The sequence below is a fragment of the Apteryx mantelli genome, chromosome 9, assembly GCF_036417845.1.
Source record: "Apteryx mantelli isolate bAptMan1 chromosome 9, bAptMan1.hap1, whole genome shotgun sequence".
Lineage (NCBI taxonomy): Eukaryota > Metazoa > Chordata > Aves > Apterygiformes > Apterygidae > Apteryx > Apteryx mantelli.
This window is the reverse complement of record NC_089986.1, coordinates 9,618,745-9,630,812: the sequence shown is the minus strand read 5'-3', so window position 1 is coordinate 9,630,812 and position 12,068 is coordinate 9,618,745. Positions and strand designations below refer to the sequence as shown.

Here is a 12,068-nt window from a genome sequence, read left to right as displayed (position 1 = left end):
ATAAGACTCTAACTAGAAGGCAGTGTCCTTGAAGAGTGCTAGTATCAAACCCCATGCTGAAATGACAGGCTGAGGGTTAGCCCGTGTTCTAGGACGTAACGCAACTTTTAAAGTTTACTGGCCCTATGAAAAACATTCAATCTCTCAAACCAAGGAATGGTGCTCATGAGTCATGCTGCCAGCTGCTGATTAGCCATCGCTCCCTCTATTAACGGATGTCCTGGGTGACCTGCCCGGCATGCATGTGGCTGTAGCTGCACATCTGCTGGAATTCCATTGTATGGTAGCAAGTGTTCCCAGAAGACACTACAGGTCATCCATACACAAGAGCTCACAACATTCCCATAGTCTTCTGATGAGGTCACTGCACGGCCAAAAAACCCTGCAAAGTTCAAACACCTATCAGAGTGAGATTACACATCAACTGATCTTGGGTGACCGCCTTTAACATGGAAGCTTGGATTTTATTTTTCCTTAGCTCTGGCAACTGAAGACAGAGCAACCATCTGAGACTGCTGGCCCAGAGCAACAGAAATGGAACACAAGATACACATTAATCTTTGCTCAATCCCTGCTTTTGTGTCATATACTTTAATACATTCATCTGTGTGGGCAACTTAACCTCATGAGAGAGAGAAGAATCCACCTATTTCAAAAAAATCAGAGAGCAGCTAATTAAAGCAAGAACATAAGAGCCCCAAAGACAGGTCTGGAGTGCTTTGATACAGACTCTGGTAGATACAGCATGTAGACAGGTCGGCAAATGTAATGAACAAAACCTGGTATCACATCCGTGGGAAAGGGAAGGGGGAGAGAGGAACAGAAGAAAAAAAACACAGTGTATTATTAAACAGAGAATAATTACTACCATGGTACGAAAAGAAAAATGACATTGTAAAGCACACAATGCTATCTGTACATCCTTTTCTTCCAGAGTTCAAGATTTATGCCTATTCTGGCTGTATAGGCATCACTCCGTTCCACTTAAAATAAAAGAGGCAACGGTAGGACTGTCCCTTAAGAAACAAGTTCCCCAGGATCCCCCAAAGAATCTGACAATTGCTGAGACTGGCATTCACAAAGCAACTCATTGAAGTATCTCTTCGATAGGGCCTCCTACTTCCAACCCTTGTTCTATTCTTTAGTCCTCAAACCAGTTTCAGACATGTGACCTCAAAACAACTTGAAAAGAAATCTAGTGGCATTGTCAAGAGAGCTAGGAGGGTAGCAGTCTGCCATGAAGTACTCAAATTAGAGAAGTATGCAACTTTTCTGGCAACTTTTCTGGCAACTTTTCTGACTCTCTTGTGCATTTTGTCTGAGATCCCAGACTGGAAGCTAGAAGTTCGGGTTCAATTTCTGAGCTGGTCCCAGATCTATTTGTTGACAAAAGGCTAAATAATGGGGCTAATGCCCCAGAACCTTTCACAATTTATGCAACACAGATTTCCTGAGAAAAGATGAAAAGTTCTCCCGCCTATGCCGCTGCTCGCTCTGTGCATAAGTAGTGTAGGAATAAGTGGAGTATTGCCAACACCTTTTTTGCCTTCTCACTGGTGTGAAAAAAGAATAAGTCAGCAGAAGGTCTAACATTTATTACTCCTCTACCCTCACCTCTTCACCCCCAGCCCAGGGAAGCAGGAAGCAGACAGACTTTGAGTCACATTCAGCCATGGAGCTTCTTTTCTGAGGCTCATCTGTCATCCAGCCCTATAGAGCAGTTATGATTACCATTGCAATATAGATCAGAGAGAGCAATTACTGAAAAGGAAATGAGGAGAGGTGGGGGAAGGGAGTCTTTTCTATAGGGAAACAAAGTTAACGTCATCCAGAACAAGAACAAAGGCCTGTGGAGAACAGCTGCTGCCCCCCATTCAGAGGGAAGGATGACAGCCTGTCCTTTGTTATCCCAAAGGCCACCTAGGACAGGAAGCAGCTGATAAGTGGGAGGCAGAAGGGGAACAGCCATAGGAAACAAGTACGCCTGCTAAAGATGCCAAAAATCCCATTGAAACAAACACTAAAGAATATTCTGTTTCTTTTCTAGATGAGTTTGAAATCTGCAGCTGGGTAAATCCTAAATACCTTCAATATTTGAGAGATTCAGACAGAAATCATCCAAGACTGAGCTCACACAAGGAAGCAATATTTCATCTGGGAGAGAAGAGAATGAATTTTGCTCAATGATTCTGTGGCACAGCTGGGTGAATCTGACTACAGTATCTTTTCCCTGAAACTCACTAAGACTTAAAAGATGAAAAATCCTCACTGATGCGTATAAAAAAGAGGCTGCTCCAAACAGCTCTTTTTCATCCATATGGCCACGAGCACTAGAAAACAAATATAATCATGGTATCTGTTCTTCTGCTTTTTTATTACTCCTTAGAGTAATGAGCTCCTTAGCGCTGCAGAAAAGGATCTCTTTGCTTATGACTTTTTCAGCTCATGTTTATGCTCTGCCTAATCCTCACACACCATAATTCTCTCCACAGTGACACTGTAGAATGTCATGCTTGGCATACGCAAACACGGATACTTCTATAGCTTTTTTCCCTCTTAGAATCTTCAGGCTTTTTACAAACGAGCATCACAGCAGCCCCATGAAGATGAGCATTCATTAGACTGAACAAAATGTTACTGAACCAACAAGGAAAAATGGCATGATTTCCATAACAAAACAAAAAAGAAAAGAAAAGAAAAGAAAAAACACACACCACAAACAGACATGCTGATAAGAATGGAGTTTTCTGCCTGTTACTCTGCTGTTACTTCTGTGTTACATAAGATTGAACCATTTGCCCTAATTTGCATAGCAAATGTAGCAGAATTGAAAAATATTGGTTCTCAAGACTCTAGTGTTTCAGAACACCATTCTTCCCAATCTATTATGGATCTACCATTAGACAAAACCAAAAACCCATTTGCATCATATATAAAACAGGAGGAGTGGAGTATGTAAAAAAGGCAAGGGCTTTGGCTTTCTCCAAATGGAGTGTGCTCCCCCCCTCCCCAGGATTCACGAAGTCATGGAGTTTCCTTTCCATATCAGACTCTCAAATATTTACACTGGAGGCACAAATCCACTTGATAATGGATATACACCATTAGTGTCATGCACAAAAGATACCCCATCTCAGAACCTGCCAGGCAGCTGACCTGCTCCGTCAGGAGTGATGGTTCCCAACTTGACTGCCAGGGGATACCCCATCTCCTTGTAGTGTTCCAGTGCATGACCGTTTCCCCCACTGCCATCAAAGAACCACTTCCCACACAGCACTGAACCATCTGTCAGGTTTAGCCACAGATTTTCCCGCAGGTCACATTTTGAGCACTTCCAACCACTGTAAGAGAAAACAAGGAAAAAAAATAAGTAATAAGTAAGGCATGAACCAGTCCTGCATTCCCAAATCATTACGGCAGGTCAAATCAAACATACATGCCCAGCCAAGAGGCATGTAAGAAAATTGTTGGCCGAGTTGTTGGCTTTAATTCTTTTATTCTGGACTGCGCTGGCCAGCCTACAATGAACAAACCTTGCTACCCTCACCTGGGGGGAATTCTAACACCATTGTCTAACTGTACAAGTGTCTTGGCATGTTTAGATGCCTGTAGTTCTTCTTCCCAGGAGTCAGGGTCCTGCTTCCTGTAGGGTGATTTTGCGCTGAGGAGTGCATCACAAGCTATTGTCACCTGGAAAACAAAGATATGTTAAACTCGAAATCTAATACAATTCAGTGACTGGACAGAAGCTGGCGCTCAGTCCACTTGCTAAACACATACATAACTGGATATCAGTAGAATATTTATATGCTTAAATATGCAAGTATTCTGCTAGATTGCAGTTATTACCATTATTATTATAGCAGGAGAGCAAGCACAACAAAACATGCTGTGTGACTTTCCCTGGGACAAGCTGGCATCACATTAAGGGTAGGAATAAAGGATGTAAAAGAAAATCCAAGAAATAAAGACAGAACAGACTTTTTAAAATGCCGGTCCCTCTATTAAAGCTGGTAAGGAGAGGCCCTTATGTAAAAACAAGCATAACACACAAAAAAACAAAAGACAATCTGGTTAAAAATGGAAGTGAGAGACAATTACTATCATCAGCTTCACACACTCACTGACCAGAGCTGGTAACTCTTCTATGTTTGGTAATGAGATTTCATAGTGATCAGGAAATATAACAAGCTTCGCTTCATCTTCATATTCAAAGTCATCACTGCTTAGATCACCATTTGTCTCTAGATCTGGAAAACAAGACGTGAAACATTAGGAGATGGTCCCAAGATCAAGGTTCCTAAACCATGGCAGCGGTACAACTATGAAGCATCGCCTGCCTGACAGCCGTCTGGAAGCTGACACTGTCAGTAATTTTTTCTGGCCAGAATGTTTGTGAAATCCTGACCCATGCTAAAACGTGACCACTTCTGCCAGGGGGTGTGCCAAGGACCAAAACGATCTTCTTAATCTAAACCCCATTCACAAGCACGTTTGGTCTGGCCCCTCTCCAAGCACAAGCATTGTTGCACTTTGGGCAGCATCTAACAAAATTCTGCTCATTTTGGACAAAATCAGGATGCAAGACTGTTGTGCTTTTTACCCAGGACCTTGAATCACTTTACAATTTGGAGACAAGGTCACACTACCTAAGCCTAAATTGCAGAAAAAGGACGATGCACTTCTGTTTTGGCTCCCCATATTGTCCAGATCACAGATTTGGCTGAAATATGCTTGGGCTCCCAACCAGCTTGTACCTCTGGCCCTTCCTCTCATGAAGTTGGCTGTGGTCATGTTCCCACATGCCACCCATAGTCTCAAGCAGTTAGAGCAAGTACAGTTATACCAGCATTATCTCAGTCTTGCCAACTCCACTCTGTAACCAGGGTAACTATATCTGTTATAACAATATGAACTCATAAAACTTTCCTTTGAAGATCAGACTTAGTGTTTGTGAGTACTCTTATTCCAGTGTGAGGATGATTTTCTCACTTAAATACAAGCCTTGCTCAAGCAACATTAGCTAAAGTGGAGAACATTCTTGTCCAGTAAGAAGTCCACCCAGAAAGAGGCCAGGAAGGTATACAAATAAAACATATGGCTAGTGTTTACATCTCAGGCTTTATCAAAAACATAACTATCCCATATGGACATGACTGAGTTAATAAAAATCTTGCTCAGTTTCTCCCAGGACAACTGAAGAAGTTAAAACCAAACATGCATATGCTGTACCAGGCACATTTCACAAGATTCAACCACAAGGAGAGACAGACTGGGCAAGGATGGGAGCATCCAGGAAAGTAGGAACTACCATATTCCTATATACCAGACAGTCACTGGTAGAAGAAAGTTTGACCAAGAAAGAAAATGAATTAGCAATAGCTAAAGCTGGCCCTAATTTGCACTCCAAGCACATGCATATACTTAACAAGCGATTCAATACTAAACAAGCATTGGCAGCAACCACTGTACCCATGGAATGTTTGAAAACTCAAATGTATATTCTGGAGTGAAGTGAAGATTCAGGAAACTAAGCTTTCTATTTATTCACAGAACAGTAACAGTATGAACAGCCCAAGTGATAAAATAACTATATTAAATATAAAAAAAAAAATTAACTTGACCTGGAAAGATCACCTCTTGAGAAGAACATAGACCAGTTTCCATTCAATTCTTGACCTACCTGCTGCACCAGTCACTCCTGAGGGGTGACAACACCCACCATCAGTGACTTTTGGTGACATGACCTCTTGCTCAACAGCGACTGACCAAATGTCCCTCCCACCAGCTGAGTCCAGACACCAAGGCAACAATTTTTTTTTATACCGAAAGCACAGCGTTTATAAAGAAGAAAAATTAACTTGTTACTAATTCCCTGAATCACACTTCTTTGCATAAGGATCCTTTCCCTAACTGCAGCCTAATACAAATAACCACCAACCTTGCTTTCCTTCAGGCTTCTTTCACAATTTGTATTACAATCTTGTGCTTTGAAAAAAGGAGAGAATCTCAACAGATGCAGTTCTTCCAGCCTGCATCTGAAAGCTCTTTTGCATGTTTTCAAGCTGCTGATACATATGGCAACACATCACACAGAGGTTTCACACAGTGCCCAGAAATTTGATGGTGGCCAGCACAGCAAATCTGAAAATACTGACTACCATCTAAATATGACAGAGGTTTCATTTCATGCAGGTTCCTCAAATAGGATAAAAACTCAGTGTATATCCAGACAGGCTTAAAGGCAGCAAATGCCTCTTCCAGGTCTTGCAGTCACACACTTTGCTCAGCCACCAGAGGGAACCTGAGGACAGCTCACATCAGCCATTAATTGTTATTGGTAGACACGTGTAAGGCTCACTGGTATTTTTATTGCCTTATAATATTGGTATCATAAGTTTTTAGTATATTCAATCAGCTATATAAAAGCAGCAGCGATATAGGTTCAAGATTCAGACACACACTTCACTTCATCTCATAAGCTGGATAATGACAGTAGTGACTTTATTGCTACTGACCTGACCTGAGTTTGAACCAGTGATCCAGAGATGAAAGACTGGGTATCCTATTAGCAAGCATCCTCTGCCATTTAAGGACATCACACACTTAGGAGCATCCAGCCTTTTGTGTGCAAAGGGAAGAGAAGGAAAGTTCCTTTTTACCTCTTCAGGCTTCATACCATTCAGATTATTAGAAAAGTAGAAAATGATGCCCTCTCAGCATAGCCATTCCGGATGTCTGACACACCAATATGGCAGCATCACAGTTCTTATTTTAAAGAAAGATACACACAGCATTATAACAGTTCCAGAAAAAGACATGAGGATTCAACTGGCAATTCCACTTTTAAAAGCAACCATGCAAAGTTGGTACATTTCCACTCCATACACCTACTCCCTCTGAATCAGAATTACAAGAACCAATGCATTTTGGCAATTAGCACTCTGAATATACTTAATTTTTCAGAGTTCAAATCCAGTACATAAGACTGGAAGGGACTTCTAAGGTCACTGACTCAAATCTCTTCATACAGCAGACAACCACATAAATTAATCCCTTTTGCGGACTGTCAGACAGACCCCTTAATGATGTCAAGTTGAGAACCCTAAAAACGCTACTCATTCTTTCAGATCTTGGCCTCTATGTGCTGAGAGCCCCAGCTGCTAAGTTTAGTTAGAAGTTCTACCTGCATTCTATTCACTGCACCTCTGCAAGGGCCAACAGAGCCAAGAAAGCATGAGCTTAGATATAATGAATAGAAACAGATACCTTTAACAGTAGGCAATGGAGTCCACACTAAGTGAGGCAGAGGTTCACCCCAAAGCCACTATCACTGGCCACCACGTGTTGTCTGCAGAGAGTTTCAAACTTGGATTTTAAAACTAGAGTGGAGTTTGAGAGAGGAACAAGAGTAACCATGGGAAAGAGGGACAGGGGGAGATTTACTTTAACTTGCAAAACAAAAATGCAATTGAAAATGACTATAACACAAGTAGCATTGAATACTATGAAGCTTCACTGTGCTTCACACATGGCTGTTTCCTGGACAAGGTTGACCTTCCAAGATGCCAAGGCACTGTGTGTAAAGGAATCCAATAATGGCTTTACTTCAGTTCTGAGACCTCAGACTGCTGCAATACAACCAACTGGTTTGCAATCTTTTTAAAGAGCTGACAGCTTGGTGGTGAATGTCCACATGATAATGTTCCCCTTCTAGGCGACTAGGAGCTCTACAGTGCCGAGTCAGAGTCCCAAGCAAACGCTGTGGTCACTAAAACAAAGTGTCCATAGGCCATAAGTGTTGTGTTGGGAGGCCAGGACAACAGGGAAAGCAAAATAACAGACACATTAAAACGGAGGCTGGACTGACGTTATTTTGGGCAAGCAGTCAGTAGAGTAAATTTCCTCCACAGATGACTTTAGTGACAGCGAGAAGTGCACTGCTGCTGGACTGACTGAAAACAGCAGCTGGAGGTGTAAGACAGAGTACTGCAAACCAACCTGCTGGTGGGGAAGAGACAGCGTGAACATGCCCAGATCAGATTTAGACAAGTTACCAACTGACTGCACTAATAATAGTGGCACAAGGAGATTCCAGACAGGACCCCCAAACAGGATTTCCTGTCCACGTGGATGTGTATGTCTGTGAAAGGGAACACAAATGTGAAAATTGAATGAGGATGTTGACTAACAAGCCTGCAACTAATTTTGAAACCCTAGAAAGTCATCTGAGGAATTTGGGCTTGACCCTGCTCTCACTGAAAGCAATGGACAAATTTGTATTGATGTGAAAGTGGAGGATTGGGTCTTTAAATCAAATCATTTCTTCCTGAAGCCTCTAAATCACCATAATTCCAGCAGCACTTTGTAAACTATAAGCTATTCAGTTTACATGTCTTCAGTCACATCTAAAAAAACCCAACCTCATTAGAGGAACTATAAAAACAAAGAAGATAAATAATAAATAAACTTTATAGCCATAACATTCTCATTTATGGAGAAAGGAAAAGCAATACTCACTAACAGGATCACTTGCATCATTCACTATATGTAGGATCACATTCATCTTGCTACTCTCCGAAGCATTAATATGCTGTTCTTATTACTAGATAGGTACCTCACCCTTTGGGTTTCTAGCACAGTCATACATTAAACAAGGAAAACTGAACCACCAAGCTTAAAATTCTTAACTGTTTTGCTAGCAACATTAGGTTTTGTTAATCTAGCCTACTTTCCACAGCTCCACTTAAAACAGCAAACTGCTAAGACTCCATTCGTGTGAGGTCTCTGCTCACCCTTCTCAAGCTCAGCTCAACTCAAGCTTAGACGGCAAAACCAGAAAGCAACAGGTTCACTCGTGTTCTAACCAGTTCCACTGTTACTGTTGTAACAATGTGCCACACCACTGGCACAACTTTATCGGGCTAAGATTTAAAAATATTGCCAGAAAGCACTCAAATCAGCCTAAATCACTATTTTTTCACTCACAGATTTGTCCCTACTCTATATGTGCTTACTTGCATAAACATAAACTACCAGTGATGAAAGTCCTCTTCGGAAGCTTGGAAAACAAAAACATCCCTACTGAAAAGAGGGTTCTGCCTCTGGCTACTATTAGAGCTAGGAGAGCTAAGTGGAGCTTTGGTAAGATCCAGTATGGCCACTCTTTCAAATGGTCTTTACACTTCGAGTTACAGTTGTAGGTATAACTGGATTCACTGCCGTAGGCAGGCAGGCGCATCCAAGAAAAGCTCAGCAAGTTTACATGTTCTTCCAGGCTCGCTAAGTGAAAGTTTGCTCTTCCTTTCTGAGGTCTTCTCTGTGACAAGCCATGTGTCATGGATACTGTTCCTCACTGACACTCCTTTCACCACCAATTACCATCCTCAAGATCTGCTGGCAGAGTTGTTCATCCGAGTACTTCAAAACAGTTAATTCATGATCTAAGTTAGCTCTGCCTTTGCTCAAAACTGAGCTCGCACAGATTGCTCCCCCAGCAGATACAGTTATGGTAACTGATCTGGAAGAAGACATCTGTCCACAGCTAAGTTTTATGACAGCCACCTTACCAGCTCTGTTTAGCCTAGAGTCCAGTCCCTGGCACGGGTCAATAGGCACCCAGGAAGAGGGTATTAGAACAGGGCAAACATGTAGCGATTCTTCCCTAGGTGTGTACCTCCTAGCTTCCAGCCATCTATCTGTAGCTCAGGGACTTCTCATACCACTAGTTGTATCTATGTCATTGTGTCAGAGTCATTTCCAGAACTTTACATCATGAACTAGTCAAGTGCTTTTAAACTTCATTTATATTTTCATTTATATTCATACTCATTTATATTTTAGCATCTAAAACATTATGTGGTGATGAATTCCACAATTTAATTACTTGTTACAGGAAAAGGTACTTCCTCTGCTTGTTTTCCTTGCTGTCAGATAATTTTATTAGGAGACACCTAATTTTTGCAGTATGAGAAATAATAATATTCTTTCCCTATTCACTTTCTCCAGGCTGCTCATGATTTTTACACATCTCCATCATATTTTCTCCCTTCAGTCTTCTCTTTCTCCAGTCTGAAAAGTCAGACAGAGAGCCTTTTATCAGCTAGAAGCTATTCCACATCTCTCACCTTGTTGCCCTTCTCTGTTCCTTTCCTAGTTATGCTAAGATTTTTCTGGTTGTGGGAGTTTTTGTTGTTTTTTTGGAGAGAAAGAGAGAGAGTGAGAGAAAGCAAGAGCGTGTGCAAGACAGACTGCACGCGACAGATACTGCATACACCTCTGGTTACTCTGTTCAAAACACAGGCTCACTTCTCATTTATAAAGCAGAATAATAGAAAACAAAATAGAAAACATCACTCTATTCCTAATGTTTCATTTGATTTTTTGCTGCTGCTAACTACTGAGCTGGTATTTTCAGAGAACTATCGACACCGAGTCTCAAGACTACTTTTCCAAACAATAACAGCTAATTTAGACCCCATCACTGGGCACACACAAAGAGCTTCTCCTCTTGCATGTCATGTTTTGCATTTTTCAACATTTACTTCATCTATTGTTTAGTTACTCAGTAGCACACATTAAAAAGCACTTTTAGATTTATCTCCTGGATATTTTGATATCAATCATCAAAATCTGTCACCTCATTTTTCAATCACTTTCCATATCATTTATGATCACATTAATTCTTCATCATTACAATATTATGAAGGTCTTCACTGATAGCTTCTGGCGGTAGCAGGTCCAGGGGCACCCTGCTTTCTACTGTGAGAAGTGGGCCTCCACTCCCATCAATACAAGGATCTTCCCTCTTATTTCAAAAAACAGCAACAACAACAAAAAACATAGTTTGTTCTGTAATTGCTCTTATCCATGGATACATATCCATGTATCAAAGTATTCTAGCAGACCTGGAAACATTAGTTCACTTTGTAAAAGCCACAATGCTTTTTTTCCATTCTGTCATATTTATACAACTTTCTATTAGTTCTGCTCCTTACTTTTTCTTCCAGATATGAATATGAAGTTTAATATGAAAATTAAACTTACTGATGACACTTTTCCTGGTCCCATCATGCCCTTTTTCAAAACCACTGTCACATTTACCATACTGTAGCTGATTTGAGCAAGAGGTTACATACCACAGAAAGCCATCCAGCAATTTCTTATCTGAGCTGCTTCAAAAGCGATGTGGAATACTATCTGGTCCTATCAATTAATTTCTTTTCACTTTACATATTTGATCTAAAACTTCTTTGCATGATAGTCGCACATATTGACAAGCACAAAATAGCTTTAAACTTCCTAGCGTAGGTAACAAAGCAATGAGGATACTACTCCATGCGCTTTGGTGCAGACAGTCTGCTTTACATACCACCCCAAATCCCCAGAAAGCCAGGACAATCTGAGCTAAAGTTACCAGATCCCCACTGCCTCGCAATACCTGAACAAGCTAGATTAAAGACAATTTACACATTTCTACCTACAATGTTGTTATGCCTCCTGATTACAACACAGAACTCCTACAGATAACAGTCTCCACCCTTCTCCAAAAAAAATCTCACACACACACACTTCACTATGGATCTGTCAATATTTGGCAAAAAATAAAGCTTACAGTGTGACTCAACCAGCCTGTGTTTCTATTGTATTTGCGGGATAGCAGCAGTGCTGGAAATCAATCAATGAGCATCCAAAAGATGTTTTCCTAATACCTAAGAGATTGAAAGGGGTTTAATAGCCTTAATAGCCTTACATCAAAGAGGATTATAAGCAGCAATGCAACAAATGCCCAAGCTGGACTGACTTTGAACACAAAGCTTAATTCTCTGGGCCTTCAGGGATTTATTCAGATGGAGACACCTAGAAACACAGTGATGTTAAAGTTACCATTGAACATTGCCTATTCTTGTCTAACGAAGTAAACCCTAAATGGCATGTATATATATGGGCTGATGACAGCCAGCTTAGTGCAAACCTCTATCACAGATCTCCAAGGTCACAGTGAGAAAGAGAAAGCTAAAAAGTTCAGTTCAGTTGAGAAGACAGGCAGTTCTGAACCAGTGAGGAAG

The 12,068-nt window shown here is 41.1% G+C and overlaps 1 protein-coding gene across 1 annotated transcript in view; it reads right to left on the bottom strand.

The window, feature by feature from the left end:
* The window catches only part of USP13 (ubiquitin specific peptidase 13), a 54,495-nt gene that overhangs the window by 25,052 nt on the left and 17,375 nt on the right, over positions 1–12,068 (bottom strand). Inside the window, exons 4-6 of the mRNA XM_067301642.1 lie at positions 4,129–4,250; positions 3,548–3,690; positions 3,157–3,341 (exon numbers count right to left, since the gene is read on the bottom strand). Of these exons, the coding sequence (XP_067157743.1) occupies positions 3,157–3,341; positions 3,548–3,690; positions 4,129–4,250 (450 nt within the window). The remainder of the gene's footprint in view (positions 1–3,156; positions 3,342–3,547; positions 3,691–4,128; positions 4,251–12,068) is intronic.